Source organism: Eutrigla gurnardus (assembly GCF_963514095.1).
Source record: "Eutrigla gurnardus genome assembly, chromosome: 8".
NCBI lineage: Eukaryota > Metazoa > Chordata > Actinopteri > Perciformes > Triglidae > Eutrigla > Eutrigla gurnardus.
This window is the reverse complement of record NC_139922.1, coordinates 9,070,286-9,087,008: the sequence shown is the minus strand read 5'-3', so window position 1 is coordinate 9,087,008 and position 16,723 is coordinate 9,070,286. Positions and strand designations below refer to the sequence as shown.

Sequence of the window (16,723 nt, the reverse complement as noted above, 5' to 3'; positions counted from 1 at the left end):
GCTGGTCTCTCTCCCAACCAGAAAGTGCTTCTGCTTGCCGTTTTTCTTCCCCTCTGCCTCGCAGTTCTTTCTTTTCTTAACTGGCCGCTTTTCGCCTCTCGCCTTGTGTTGTTAGGAACTCCTGCCGGGCCAATTTGAACGCGGCCTCTCCTTTTAATTTTGATAGTATCAGAGGCTATTATCTGCTCAACACTTGCCCGTTTGACCGCTAGAGATGTAACCTTGCCCAACCTAAATCATCCATCTAGAACAAAAGGAAGATAATGAGGAAGCTGGCACGGCGCTGGTCTGAACCATTAAGGGCCAGGTTATGTGAATATTAGAGCAGAGCACTGGGGGCAACTAAGCACGCCGCCTCGACGACATGTGGGTCATTCTGTCCTGCCCTCAAGAGAGGACTTACACCGTTACCGTGGCACTTAAATGTTGTAATAGCCAGTTCAACATTACGAGCGAGCTTCTAAATGAATGTGGTTAAAGGGGATTTTTACACTATTATGCCAAACGGAGCTAAGATGAACCGTGCAGTGAGAAGAGTGGGGATATATGAGCACCTGTCATTAGGGCAGATCTGGCAACATGGCGACATTGCCACGGCGATGTCTGACAAAGTGCAGGTTGTAAATAGGCCACTTCATTTGTGGTTACCACAATCAGTCAGGGGGAAGCAGAGCAGTGTTGGGAAAGTTCACTTTCTACATGATCTAGTTCAAAGTTCAGTTGACAAATTTTAAAATTAACTAGTTCAGTTCATAGTTCATAATTCTACATTTTTAACTTAGTTCACAGTTCCAAAAATGAACGAGTTCATAGTTATTTTTTTCAATATGTTGCTGCAAGCTATTATTTTTCAAAATTGCTGCCACAGCTTATATAGAACCACACACAGCAATTATTTGATCAGTTTTAACACTAAAACTATGCGTCAGATTTCAACAACCTTGTCATAAAACTTGTTTAAATGAGAATACGACGCCTCCTTGGTACTTTGTCCCCTACACGTTGCTGTCGCCTCCATGCTGTTTTCTGTTTTGATGACGTATGCTGCGGTGTGACACTGGCGGCTGGTGTTGCCAGATTGGGTGTTTTATTCACTATATATCAAGGCCTGTTTACGGTGTGTTTTAGCCTGGTTTTTGCCTGGAAGGCTCTCTACAAATCTGGCACCCTATTGAACGAAGTTAAACAGAGAGAGCGTGCTGTTGACAGACACCAGAATGAACGTGTTCACAGTAACGTTCATCAGGCAGAAATACAGTACGTTCAGTTCACGTTCGCCCAAAACCATCCAGAACCATCGTTCAATGAACGCTGAAACAGAGACTGTACACAGGAGTATGGTAAGTGAAGTGGTAATCCTGCTGGTGGTAATCTTGGTGGTAATCCTGCTGGCAACCACAAAGAAACACCAACCGAACAGACAAAACAACCTCGTTGGTGGAGCTAACAAGAACCAGGTTGTATGGAATTATGTAGAAGTGGCCATAAATAGCAATTACAGGATGATGAAAACTAAAAAGATGCAGTTTTCAGCATCCATGTAGCACAAGTGGAGAATGGTCAGTAGTTTCAGTTACACTATAACAATAACAATCTAAAGTTTGGCTTAACCTTAGCTGCCTTAAGCTACTGGTCCTACTGGGCTAGTGTTGCTGTACTGTAGCAGCCAAACCCCCGAGTGTGATGACATGAGCAAGGCTGACATTTACTGTCTGAGAACTTTTCATTTGCAAGAGAAGAAGAATGGGCTATTTCTTCTTTAAAAAGTGACACAGTCCTGCTTTAAATAAGCACCAGAATGCTCACATTGGGAAATGTGGTGGTGTCAGCATCCTACGGATGTCAGGGACCTTCAGGGTGAAGCTTCCCTCCTGTTCGCAAACACATACACCAAGCCTCACACTTGTATTTAGTGATAACAGCGTGCTTCATATAACTCCAGTCCCTTTAAAAAAGGGATAATCTGTGAGAGAAAAAACTTCTTTTGTGGCTACACTCCTGAGTGCCAGATAAGACTCCCGAGTTGATTTGAATTGGACATGACGGCTTCTCGGTGCGCTAGCCAATTCGCTTACTCCAATGAAAACCCACCATTCAAATCGAATGAGTCAAACGAGGCTTCGCACAAAAGCGCCAATCCAGCCGCCCACACTATTCTTAAAGTTAAAAGCTCTCTCATTCTCTCAGCTTTCTCATCTGGGCCGTCTCCCGCGTTCCCACCTTCCCATCTTCTGCCTCTCTCTCTTCCTCATCGCCACTGACAACTCCATAATCCCAGCCAGGGTGACCCGTCTGGACCCTCTGTACCAAACTCATGCTGAATTTATAGGCGGCAGAAAGAGAATGAGAACCTGTCAGTCTGCTTCCCCTGACCTCCCAACACCCTCTCTCTCCTCCACACACACATTCAGCCCGGCAGAGACGCAGGTACACCATCGTGCGCTCTGCTACCTTCACCCCGACAGAATCGGTATAAACGTTCAAAGCACAAGTGCAAAAGTCAACATAAACACACGAGCGTCGTACGACGGATGTTAAACCACTGCTTACATTTCGACAGAATTTTGCATCCCACTAAATTCCTTACATACTTTTCTGTGAGTCTGCCGCCTCTCTGATGACAAAAGTCATGTTGATGTGAAGGCAGGTTTTAACCAGGCGGTTCAATCCAAGCAAATGTAAATAAACTGACAGATGGCGGCTAGCTCCGTGGTTGGCACACACTTGACCATGAGTGCTTTGTGGTGAGTTCACTGCATACAATGTAACAAAAGATGAATTCATTTCCATATGATAAAACACTCATTGCCTACAGTTTAGACTTTTAAATGTGGCTGCATCAGTAACCTTTAACCTTTGTAAATAGAGGGTTTTTTTTCACTGCAAAGTATTACACTTACCACCGTTACCCAGATCTGAGGCCAAATCAATGTACCTACATCATGTCAAGATTCTACAAAGCCTGCACTGGAATGTCGTCTATCGGCGTGTAGCTGCAGGGCGTGTGAATGGAGTTACATTTTGAGTGATGTGGGGATCTTGTAGGGGACTCTAAATGGACCGCCGTCATCTGAAAGGTCATGTGACCAACAGGGGTAGTCAAGCTGTTTATTAATGTTCGTTTATGGCAGTGGTTTTGCTTCAATACTGAATGGCAAAGAAACGTATGTTGAAAGGATCCTTACATGTTATTTTAATAATCTGATTCAAAGTAAGTTTTTTATATATATAAGCATATAAACTAATAATTTGGAGTATGTTGAGGGTCTTTATCTCTCATAACAATTGATTAAACATTGTTGATTATATGATACAAATATGATGCTGCTTTGTCACGACTTAATATGTGAAAGAATGAGAAACAGCAGGTTGGTGAACAAGTTTTTCTGTATTTTCTATTTTGCTTTACAAACTGCTCAAAAGGTGGTTGTGTTATGGGCTTCTTCACTGTAACAGTAAAATAAATGAGGTAGTTAGCGAGGCTAGTGTGGACATCATGAACTGTTTTCAAATCAAACTTCCTCCTTATAAATATCCAGACTTGTCTCCCAGTTAAGACCTTCACACACTGGGGGCGTAATGAATAAATTACACAGAAATGCCAAATACTTAGCTGCAAATATGATATGTCTAGGGCTTGTATTGTGAGATGTCAGAGCAGAGGGAGGGGATCCGGTACGCATGGTCTTTGTCAAGGTTGTCAGGAGTAATGCAGTTGGCTGTCTTGGATCGGAAGACAGAACCTCTGTGCATTTTCATAAATATAGACACAACTCAACCTGTTCTGCTCAACTTAATTGATCAGTGTTGTTATTTGTGGTGCAGACGCTCAGAAAAAGTTTGAAAAAATTGCTCTGTGTTCTTTGCAAATAACAGTCAGTCATTATCTACATTAAAAGTTGTCCAACTATGAGCATCAATTAATGCAGCGACGAGGAATGACAAATAAAAAAAGGCTTTTGACTCTTTGTTCTGGATGTGACATTATAAAAGAGAGACTTTCTGTCCTGCTAGCATAGCGTCATTATCAGCAATACTATCATTAGGATGATCATTATTATTACGTTTTACTTTGGGTTTTTTCTGCCTGCTGTTGTTGCCGGTGGTAATTATGCCGGCCTTAACCCTCCATAAACCATCATTACAGCACTCACACCACTTTCTCTCCCCGGATTTAATCCACTCCTGTTCTCTAGTTCATCTATTCACTCACTCAGTCACTCACTCACTTGCTCTTCCTTCCCCCCACGGTTCACTCAATGTTTCATATCTCATTCCTATTTCAACATAACTCCCTCCCCCTCCAGATACCTCTCTGCTGTACTGCCTGCCCCCCCATCCGCTCTCTGTCCTTTATATCTCTTTATTTCCTCTCTGCCAATGGTGAGCAGTCACCAAGCGTGTTATTAGTGCCAGGTCCGAGCCGCCACTGTAATCAGACCCCTGGAATTAGCAGAGTGTCCACACTGGCAGGCAGGCTCGACGCTGACACAACACTACAGTTATTATTAAGGCTGCTGCAATGTTGCAGCTTTGGCAGGAAGCCGCTGCTCCCCACAGAGCGCTGGATCTTGATGGGCTTGTGCTTAATAGAAGCAATGAGAGGTTCACTAGGAGTATGGACACCCACCAGGGGCTCGGGGATAAAACACACACTCGGTGGCGACCAATGGGAGCAGTGAGAGGCACACTTTTTCATTGTGAGGAAACAGGTGGTGCTTAAGCCCCGGGAGCGTAGCCATATTTGAAAGACAATAGACTGGACATAATGGGGACCTGTTTTATTATTGGGGGATGAAAATAATAAGGCAAGGCCTGTTGTGTTGTGTTAGGGCAGGGTGTAATGGAAGAACAATAACATAGTTTCATTCCGAGACTCGCAGCTTCGTGTTTTACCAATTCACCTTGCTAGTTTGCCATCTGGAAGATCAAATCTTACCAAGTCCTGTGTCCCATTGTATTGTTGTGAACTCTGACTCTCGTTATGTTTAAAACACCTATACTTCACAGCTTTGATATTCAACTCTCACCGCGGTTAAATCGAGTGTTTCGGGTCCGATTGATTTCCGTTAATGCTGCAGACTCAGTGAACTTTTTGGAATTGATCTTTTCTGAATCAAAGGAGCCAATTTAGATATCTTGAAATGTCAAAACCCACACATGCTGACATAAAACAAAAATCTTCAAAGAATCATATCAATCTTTTGGACTGTGGTTATCTCATTAACACAGAAAAGCAGCCTCTGGTGTTTTCAACAGAACTTGTGTTCATATTTATTTAACAATGTTCTGCTGAGCCATGATGACACGTGTTTCCACATCAGGGGCTAGCCTGGCTGCGGTGGTCCTGCTTGGTAGCAGGTCCTAACCAGGGCTTGACCTGAACCTTTCCTCCTGGTGCTGCTTCACCTACAAGCTTTTCCACAGACGAACCAGTGGAATACTTTGATTGTTAAGAAGTTCTGGGAAAGCAATGTGTCTATCACCAAGTTAGCGGGGTGTGCTTCAATAAATACTGTGGGTAAACCCTGATTAGTTGATGTGCACTGAACGAACATGGAATTATCACAAACCCTTTTCCATTTGAAAATGAGATTGAGTGAGTTGTTAAAATCAGTCAGTGTCTCAGAGTGGTGGGTTGGTTGTTAGACGGATGTGTTACTTACAGCAGGGCCCCTTGCGCAGAACCTTGATGCGTCTCTGTGCGTTGCACTGGGCTTTCTCCAGCTCGCACTCGTTGGAGTAGGTGGACGAATCCGAGCCGCAAACCGGCGCCACCAAGGACGGACAATCCACTCTCTTGCAAACACACTCCGCCTTGGCTGGATCCGCCTGGTCACGCTCACACACGGCGCCGAAGCCACACAGCATCCCTCTGCAGCCTGCCAGACAGGAAGAGGGGGGAAGAAAGGTGTTAGGACTGATACCAGAATATCTGATGAAAGCGTATTCATATTTCTCTCACAATTCCAAGGCCAGCGACAAAAACTCAAAGCTGTCTGGCCACAAAGCTGCACAATGCAAAGTTCAGTTTTCTTGAGTGAATGCAAAGAAAGTTTATGTTGAAACATCAGACAGGCACATCTTAACAGATTCATCTCACTATGCAGGTTTGTTCAGAACTCACAGTTTAACAAATGCATTAGGGATTAAAAGTGATCCTGGTGTAAACTAAACAGATGCTCTCAATTCTTTCGGAGAGGATCGTTCCGCCCATGCACAGCGAGCGCAGTGTGTTGTTGGGCATGCTGAGCCTATTGCAGAATTCGAAACGCTTCGATGTTCAAAAAATGTTGTTAAAAGTCAGGAACAACATTAAAATCAATCTAGAGACAGTGGGATGATATTAGCAGTCTTTGAAACATCACTGATCCCCCGTCCAGGAGAACACGGAGGGACAGCATCACAAACAAAAACAAGGTTAGCCAACCACTTCAAGGCTATACAAGTGAACCAACAAGAACTCCCGTGTCTTTAATCTCTAAATTCACACCCACTCCTTCGCTCTGATCAAGTAAAAAAAAACTGATATAAACTTTGTCAGAGGGTGCTGCTCAATGCTGAAAGCAAACAGGGAGTACCTGTGTGCGTATAACATCAACTTAGAGATAAATTCACCCGTGTTGTGGCAGCTACAGCTGCTGTGGCTCTGTGCCCACTTCGTAGGCTGTTGCGCAGCCAGCTGGCGTGACGTGCTAGCCTCAGCACCGGGGGGTGGGGGTGGAAAGGTAAGGGGGGGCTCTTACAGTTAGCAAACCTGATTGGAAATCAATGTATGTTGGAGGGGCGAGCAAACGGTGTCACTGCTGGGGATATATACACATTACACACACACACACACACACACACACACACACACACACACACACACACACACACACACACACACACACACACACACACACACACACACCTGTTTCTTATCAGTTACTCCCAGGCCAAGACTAAATGCAAGGTGGCGTGTCCACTTGGGCTTGCTGGCAGGTGGCTTTTGCTGCACTGGATAGACAGAAAGTCAGCCCGATAGACACACACGCACATACAACTCTTTGTGTGCAGCACGGACAACTGGTCCAGCATCTGCCCAAGGCATCTCATTCAGTCTCTCTCCTCACACTGAAGCACAGTGTGTGCGTGAGTGTGTGTGAACACGTGTGTGTGTGTGTGTGTGTGTGTAGAGTGACAGGCGAGGAGGCTGATTTTGACTAGCCCACTGTCTCACTGTTCCCTGTGGGACACCGCCTGACAGCTACCTGAGCTCACTCTCTTTGGCACCAGGGGGAAAAGAAGTGTGTGTGTGTGTGTGTGTGTGTGTGTGTGTGTGTGTGTGTGTGTGTGTGTGTGTGTGTGTGTCTGTGTGTGTGTGTATGTGTGAGAGAGAGAGAGAGAGAGAGAGAGAGAGAGAGAGTGAGAGTGAGTGTGGGATGCTGTCCATGAATGCATCTGTATTCCTGACAGGATATGTGTCTGAGATGTGTAGGCATTAGGTCTGCCTCACACACACACACACACACACACACACACAAACACACACACACACACAAACACACACAGAGCGAGAGAACCAGGTGCCAGTATGAAGTCCTTGTCATGACTGGCCTGCTGCTCGGCCATCACCGCCGTGTGCCTGCGTGTGTTTGTGCATGCGAGTGTCAGGGTGCAGCTCGAAGGAGAAGCCATGAGAGCCGAGTGACAAGAGGTGAAATTTAATCGAACTGTGTCAGATGTGTACAAGAGAGGGGGAGGGTGTCTGATAGTAACAGGGGAAAAAAAATAGAGCAAAGGCCCAATTTGTGTCTCCGTGAAGACCAAGGTTGACCAAATGACAATCCCTCTGTGGTTGAGAAGCATCAGCCGTCTTTTGTAAACATACGGTATTGTTGTACAAAATAATACACGTTGTAAACACGGAGGGTGAACACACCCCATGGAAAGAAAAAGGTCACGAACGCCAGCAGTGGTTTGTATCCAGATCGCTGGTGCAATGTCTCCCTATGAGAAAAGCTCACTCTTGCCTCGAGCTGACTGACAAGAGACTGACACCGGAGCTGAGGGCTCTGTCAAAGTGAAGGTATCAAGTGCAGGCCTTGGAATGAGTGTACACGCTGCATACTTATGTACTGGGAGCTGTTTCCTGGGGGAAATCCTGCTGGTCGGCTACCTGAGAAAAGATACATTTGACACTTCAGATTTCTTCAGTATAGAAAAAAAACCCTTGGTAGTCGATATGAACGCCCATATCTACCATGGCTGTACACAAAAGCACACGACTAACAAAAAGTTTGTCAACAATAAATCCAAAAGCGGCCGTGACCCAGTTTGATTGACAGGTGATCTTGGGGAGTGTAGAAACAATAATAAAACAGCAAGCAGGATCTTGTGGACGTGTCCTGGAGACAGATAGGCATTACTTCGTAGAGACACTGAGATAAAATGTAATCATCATGACACCAATGCAAGGCTTTCCCCACAGGTAGCATCCACTGCTGTGTTGTGTCTCCTGTTATTGCATAGATAAGGAACTGAAAATAAACAGAGGCATACATATACGTGTTTCTTCCTTCCAATGCAGATGATGTTAACATGATTACGTTTGTGGTTCCTGGTAATATTGTGGAATGTATGGCTCGTTGATTTTAGGATGAGGCAGTTAGCTAGCATAGTCGACAGAAAAGGCTAGGTTACAGCTAGCATAAATGCTAAAAATGTCACCTCTAACTCTGGACCATTTCCTGTGAATTGCTTTGCCTCTGTGATGTATGAAACAATTATTGAGATGTCCAAATATGGTGGCTGTCATTAACATTAGCATTATGCTATTGTGGCTGCCACCTAGCAAACTGCTCACACAGGTTAACAGCATAAAAAGGGTGGTGGCTATTCAATATACATGTAGTTGCCAGTTTTCTTTACTCTATTGACATAGATGGGGTGGACAGAATATTGGAAACAGCTCTCAGTACAACACAAAACTCCAAAACAACACCACATAGTAAAACCTACAAAAGACACTCTTTTTTTTTTATAAAACACTCCACAGAAATGAAAGTGTAAACTTAGGATTCATTGAAGGTCAAATGTGCAGGATGGCATTGGTTTTCCCAGGTGTATCTCACACAATGGCAACTAAGTATATGTCAAACCCAATGGCTCAAGTTGCAATGTGTTATTCCCACAACATGTTCTTCAGAGTTTCACAGCCATTGTGTTTGTGATAAATGCTCACGGCCAGAGTTTTTTCTGGCTCCCATGGCGTCATGTGTCCTCTAACTGTTTCACAGCACTCAGATTCAGTACAATTCCTCGGAGTTAGCTTTACCACCATTAGTTGATGGTGAGCGTCTCGAAGTCTTGGACCCTCTACATTTTTAACAATCCCTTTGAACCAATAAAGATCAGGGTTTCTATATGGGGATTAGCATTTGCTGGACTACTTTGTTCCTTAAATTGTGATTGAACTTTAAAACAGGGTTTTAGATGAGTTCAAGTTTATTTGACAGCATGCCTCACTGTATGTGCTTTACGCTATTGCTAAGCTATATTGCTTTTATCGTAGTTAATGTGTTTTTTTTTTACCCTACTTGTAATGTACTGTTGTTTTAATTTTTAGGGAGCCTATTGTACATCTTGCCAGGGACTGCAGATGGAAACTAGCCTCTGGCTAAATCTGGCATATTGACAGAAGTGTTTATTAATATGCACTGTCCCTAAATAAAAAATAAAAACATAAAATAAGCTATGTCAATTTTGAATGTAGCCAATAATAAAGTCCAAATTCTTATGTAGGCCTACGTATACTAAAAGGGTTCAAGTCACCTTGTTCTGAGGATGCACTCTACAGTACCATCACATAACTGTATCCATAATGCTAAGAAAAAAGAAATCTCTTGGCTATACACAAGATATCAAAATAAAAGTGTTGTCCACATAATGCTAGAATACTAAATGTCCATATAGATGTCTACAGATAACAGATATGCTTATAATGAGGCCGACCAAGCTGTGCCACTGGGACTAATGGGCATGACCTTTGGAGATTATTTTCTCTCAAAGCTAGTGTGGATTTGAAAAGTGTTTTGTGTATGCGTGTGGAGGAAAACAAGTCTGCTTTTCTGATGAGTCTAAGCAAGAAAGTAGCTTCCAGCTGAGCTCAGATGATGATTTCCCTTTTTCACTATGGAGTGCTTGGCTGCACAGCCCTGTTCTTACACTGCACTACAATGTCACAACAGGATGAAAGTTAATACTATATTTCAATACGTTTTCAACAACAGAAAATGTTAACGCCCAGTGTCATAAAATCGAACCCTGTCTATCCGGTTCCATCTATTTCAGACTTGTTAGAAACACCTTTGCAGGCATTTCAGGAGTGAAGAAAAAGCATGAAAGGAAGCTTTCTTTGTGCAACGTGTGTGTGTGTATGTGTGTGCACATGCATGCACGTCCATGTAAGTCTGTAAGGTAATCTCCCTCCAGCCAAGCAGCGTTAAAAGCTTCACTCCCATGCTGTTTTTTTCTCCCTACTCGGGCCGTAGGAAGAAAATCCCATTGGTGAGAAAAGACAGCATGTCGAGTTTGTGCTTGTCAAGGCAAACGTCTTGTACAGGTAACACTTCACCCCGTGTTTGGACGGCGCATCCATTAAATATGACACAGTGTCAGAGCCTTAAGAATGCTCTCAAGGGATCGTGTTGTTGTGATTAAAGCCTGAGTAAAAAAAATATATGTCAAGTCTTACTAGTGGAAAGAATGCCTAGCATAGTTCTGCTGCAGGGTTCTGTTTCTGACGAACAGGATGCTAGTTTTTTATTGACCATTCCACAACACAGACCATGGGGATGCAACATGTGTGCTTTCAAATTCAGTTTCAAAATACTCGTTTGATTCCATGCATGGTGGATGAGAGACACGACATTTCATTATATAATCTATTATCTGTGTGACATTTGTGCCAGTTGCCTGCTTTTCAACATACATTCAGACGGACACAGATTCAATAAGTATGCCCCGAAAAACCACCAGTTCCTATTACTTTGAGATTGTTTCTACTGAGTGAAGAAAATGTCTCTGCAGCCCGTGTTTGCGGTGAAATGATCTTTCAGTTTCATTGTCTTGCCGCCTTGTTGCATTTACCACAAACAAAGTGAGAAAGGGAGAAATGGACTGTTGCGGCAAGCATGAACGCATTCGGACCCAATAAGGCTTGACAGAATCGCCTTGACAAACTCAAAATGGCTACTTTGGGGAAGCAGCACTGTGGTGCGTAGCGGGGAGGAGGGGGCACCCGTCACGTTTTTGAATGATTTCACAGCAGACTGGTGTGCTTCGGCCCGAAAGGAAAAAGGAGTCAAAAGGAAGGGAAAGCTTTGAAGGAAAGCTGTCCATGAATAATTCACAGTCCCTGAACTTTACATGGGTGACAAGAATAGCGGCTGAATTAGCGGGACTGCCGGGACGGTGACGCACATGTGGCAAACGTGTGGAATAACCCGTTCAGGTGAAGCCAACTGTGCTGTGATAAGATTGAATCTGCAGACGGTGGCTGCAACATTGACTAATGACCTACTGACTGGCAGGAAATCAGGAAACGGAACGTGATGGAGTGAGACACAGCTCGCATCGCATCGAAGCGACATCGCATTAATGTTGAATGAGTCCAAATTCATTAAGCTCTAGCACTCCTGAGGGACATCTTCCACTTACTTCCTAATAAAGGGAGCCTTTCTTTTCAGCTGACGCTAAGTAATACAGATGTGCTCCTCGGCCCGGCCGGCTTTTAACAGTCCTCTCCTCCCTCACTCTCCCTCTCTCCCTCTCTCCATCTCTCTATGAGAGGTCTTTAGACTCTCTATCAATGTAGCCATGCCAGAAGACCTTCGCGGTGAGGGGATAGGTTGCTATGGGAACAGCTGGTGATGCCGCCCGGCACAGAGAGCAGCTTACCTCATCAGGTCAGGGAGTGGAAACTTTCCGTCATGCTCACAGGTGGTTTATGCGCACGCACACACACACACACACACACACACACACACACACACTTCTGTATGGATGTGTTATTTGCTGCAGTTCTCTCGATCACGTTCCCTCTGTTAAATGCTTCGGGGGGAGAATCTCATTTTAAAAATCAAATTCTCTCTCTGAGGCTATACGCTATACTGTAAGTGCGTAGGTGTGGAGACAGGCCATATATCGCGCAATATCGATTAACAGTTGCAGAGAAGTTGCTGTCCGCACCGGTCCACATGATTATTTACAGTCCAGACTTCATGTACTCGGCCACTGCAAAATGAAAATTGCAGGAAAATTAAGAAATAAACGCAACGGTGGGCAGCAGTTATATTTGTACAATATCTGAAAAGTTCAAAGCGAACCTACAAGGTTCCCATTGATCTCTGATTAGTGGTCCTCAGGGGACCAATGCAGTGAATTATCGATCTCGCTGCAATCATACACTGCCCTGCATGAAATAAAGAAAACATCTGCTCACAAAGTAGCACCCCTCCATACCAGCTCCATGGGAGAAAATCACTCTAAACCAGTTAAGTGAAAAGAAGGATGAAGGAGGGAAATAATGGATACTCTTTTAAAGGATTTTCAGAAGGAAAACAACTTTTCACTTGTCCTCCTTTTTTCAACTGTGCTGTTCTTATCAGGGCAACTGCAGAGTGAAGAAATTGACGAAAACAAACCGTAAAGAGCTTGTGGTTTATTTTCTCTGTGCTTTTAGCCGCGGTTCTCTGCTTGAATATGGAGTGTTTTGAGTATGTGAGTACGTCTTTGTGCAGGCTGGTACAGTATTTTCTCATTCCCTCACATAAAAAGGCCAATCAATTTCCCTCCCCTGCTTCCTGAATGTAACGTAAGCGCTGGTACGGCTGGGCGCCGGGGCCCTGACCTGGCCAACACGCAGGATGAACTTATTTACCAGTCGACGGCTTTCCAGAGAGTGAGAGATAAAGTTGGAGACAGAGCCAAGGAGGGGGGGGGGGGTAAGTTATTATAAGAAATAATGTATGAGAGAAAGAAAGGAGGTGAAGGGAGGTTAACGCAAAGTATGAACTCAAATCCCAGATTCTACATGTGCCATTAAACATTCTAAATCGAAAAAAAATCCTCACCAGCTGCGAACACTCTGAAGATGGCGGCATAATTGATGCAGAAACAATTTCCTCTAGGTCTCTATAAATAAAGGGAAAAATCGAATGTGCACTCACCGTGTGTCTGTCTACGACGGGCTACGAAAACAGCGTGATTGGTACTGTTCATTGCCATTATTTACATCTCTGTATAAAATCTATAGGCGAGAATTTGAATACATGGCAGCTTCAGGTCTTTTGTATTTCTGTCTTTGTTGCTACTTCTCTGAGATTCTATCATTGCTGTTTCAAGTCTCCCTTGGCTATGGTTACTTTTTTATTGTATTTTAATGAAGTCCTGCTGGAATTATTTGTGAATTTAAAGAAAAAACCTTCCAAAGCTTCAGTTTCTTTGAAAGTACGCCAGCCGTTTTACACCTACAGACAAGGTGGAATGGAGAAGTTGTTACAGTGTGGTTAGAGACTGTCCTCCCAAGGAGAACAATATGTTGTTTCAGCAAGTACCCGACACAACATAAGTTTGAGTTTGCGTAGGAAGGAGGTCCTGATGGGTCAATGCAACATCGGACTCTAACACAGTAGTTCATTTCCTGATGGGGAAATCCTTTTTTTAACGCCCATAGCCTTAATCACATGTTTATTATTGCAACCATGGCGACAAGAGCTCTCTATGTCATGGTCTTTGACTTTTCAAAAGTTTATTTTCTAAGTTCCCCCTCTCGTTTTACTCTCCGACTTAATGTGCTTTTATATCGTCAATGTAAAATACAAAAGTCTTATTTCATAAACAGTTTGAAGCTGATTGACTTTTATCTTAATCAGGTTAAATGTCTAAGAATGTAGAGCAACTCTCAACATTTCCTTTCCTTACCACTATTCATTCCATTGTTGGCAGGCACTCTCTACAGCCAAAGTGTTTCTACTTGAGTGTGAGAAGTAACTAGTAGTAGCAGACCTCTTTTGTTCCCTTCGTGTGGCCGTAGAGAACTCAATGATTACCGAGGCAATTAGATGGAGACCTTGTTGAGAGAGGTTTCCAAACACAATATTTAAAGAGCAACCCCAGAGCTGTGAGGGTTGTGGGAGTGTGATCAGCCTGCGGTCCAACCCTCATATATTATGTTCATAATCGGTGATGCACACTGTGATTTATTGGTAATCCATTGACCCCTGTTAATTAGTTAGGAAGAGGTGTTCTCCTATACCGAGCATGGGATCGATAAAGGTCTCAATGAGGGTTATGAATAGATATGGTTCACTTCAAATTCGACAGGGCAATAAACCAACATCTAACTACTCGTCTCCTCACACCGACCACAGCACATACAATGTGGGTGTCGAGATATCTTGACAATCATCCGCATCTACAAACCAGGAGCCACATCTTTCAAGACGATCACGATTTTCCCCTTATAGCCACGCGTCTCAGAATATAGCAGGTGCTGCTTCTTCATTTATCAGACCTGGATTATGACCGTTTTTTGACGGCTTAGCACATCTGCCTTATCTTGCTCATTACGAGACAAAAATACAGAAGGCTATATGAAGAAAAAAAAAGTTGTTGTCTTTATCAGGCAGGGACAGGAGCAGGGAAAGAAAACAGGGAGGAAGGAAGAGAGAAATGCGTGGTGAGGATGAAGTCGTGAAGATGATCGACATGATCGAAGCTATTCTTAACGAGTCACACGGGGAATGGGACCACGCTGTGTGTTGGCAATGAACACACTTTTTAGCTTCGTGGTGTTCCTGTTTTTATCCCTGTTCTCTCTCTGAGCTTCCCTCCGCCCCGATCTTATCAATAATGGAGGCATTGGTGACAGAGCCCTATTCTGTCACCTCACATCTCCTCCACAAACTCAGCAGCATGCAGCCAGAGATGCTCCTTGAGAACAGATGACTGCTGGCCTGCAATATACATGAAGAAAACCGGCATGGCTGCCAGTGCCCCGCTGAATTCAATTATTCAGTTAAGCCAGTATTATGAGGAGAGGAGCCCTCTTTTGTTCACGACTTGGAGCTCGTCGTCTGAGCTCCAGGCGCAGAGACCTGTAATGGACTCTAAACACAAAGACTGGGTTTTCATAACACACACGCACATGCTAATTGCAAATAGACATTGTGTGGGAGTGTGAGGGCCGATTTGTCACAAAGGATGGCGTCCACGCGAGGGGATTGCAAGGACACGCACATGCTGAGGCATCCAATCGCGCACGCAAAAACCCGCCAAGGTGCCAAAAGCTCACGTCATCTCAGCTTCTCCACGCCAGCGTTCACGCACTCCGCTCTCTATTCCCTCCGTTTCCCCTCGGCATCATCAACTGTTTCATCAGCGTTGCGTTTCCCTCTGACTTCGTATATTCAGAGGGAGTGTTGGTGTGAGCGGGGAGAAGGAGCAGCAGAGGGTAACGCTCGCCTCTCTGTCACTGTTGCCACAGCGTGGGGTTGCAGACACATTCTCTCTGCTTCATTTCCACTACAAACCACTTCGCTTCCGAGAGAAAACACAGAATAACTGGGCAGCGATGCCAACTTTGCACAAAGCCAGTGGGTGTCGGCTCATAGCCAAACCTCCGCACCTGATTAAGAGAGATATCCCAGAGGTTATCAGCAAAAAATGGTTGGGGTTGGCAAGTTTTTTGTGATTATATTTCAGATTTCAGGTTGCCTAAAAGCTGCCTTCTACAAGGAGGTACAATCTGAATCTATCAAATGTCAAATCTCATACTGCAGAAGAATGTTTCATGCTGTATAATAATGTGAGGCTGCCTCAGAAAAACTGTGAGACCTTTTCTCCTCAAAGCAAACACATAACATGTCATACTGAGTAATAGAAGTGTGATGTTTCATTTTCTTGCTTTGTGTATGAAAAGCACAACTATCCTGTGGTGTTAACCAGCATAACTGCAGTTGCAGCTGCATGGAACATAGCAAGTAAAACCGATTTCAGCACTCGCCAAGTTCCCAGCAATAAATCTGGATTTTAGCGTAACATTAGGACATTACATTTAACCAGAAATCGCTAATGGACCACTTAACGTCCCCAAAAGAGCCAGATAAACTACTGTTATGAGATTTATTTTATGCATTCATGTGTTCTTGGGAAAGATGGTATTTGAACATGAAATTCACGTCCGCTTTCAGATGGTAACTTCTTACAGGGCTGACTACTTCATTTCCCTGAATTATCCCAACACCAGCAGTGGTTATAAGTAGGAAATTGTGTTTTTGTTTGGCAAAAATAAACCTTATAAGTTCACTGTTCAAGAAAATACACACATAAAACAAACAAAGTCCCCATTAGACTTTTCAAAATATGAGCTCAAATTATTCGCTGAGCGCTAGATGAAGGGTTTGGCATTTGACGGCATGAACACGTGACTTCACACGTTGCTCGTCAAATCCCTGCTTCACTTACTCCCATATGACCGGAATAAATGTTTGTGCTCACTATTGTCGGGGGCGGCTAAAAACCATCGGCAGTTTCCTTCAAAGTAAAGAGCTGGAGAGGAAACTGGGCCTCCATGCTGGCTCCTACTACTGAGAAAAGAGGGTGCTCCGATTTGCAGGATTTTTTTTTGCAGGATTTCTGGAGAGAGCCCAAGTCAGTGGCAGATGGCAGCAGGATG

General features: G+C 44.0%; 2 protein-coding genes across 2 annotated transcripts in view; both read right to left on the bottom strand.

Moving 5' to 3' along the window:
• Positions 1-16,723, bottom strand: part of ptpn11b (protein tyrosine phosphatase non-receptor type 11b) — a 306,181-nt gene that overhangs the window by 130,729 nt on the left and 158,729 nt on the right. The window lies entirely within an intron of this gene.
• agrn (agrin) overlaps positions 1-16,723 on the bottom strand; it is a 228,851-nt gene that overhangs the window by 89,242 nt on the left and 122,886 nt on the right. The window contains exon 4 of the mRNA XM_084016344.1: positions 5,667-5,882. Coding sequence (XP_083872470.1) covers positions 5,667-5,882 — 216 coding nt within the window. The remainder of the gene's footprint in view (positions 1-5,666; positions 5,883-16,723) is intronic.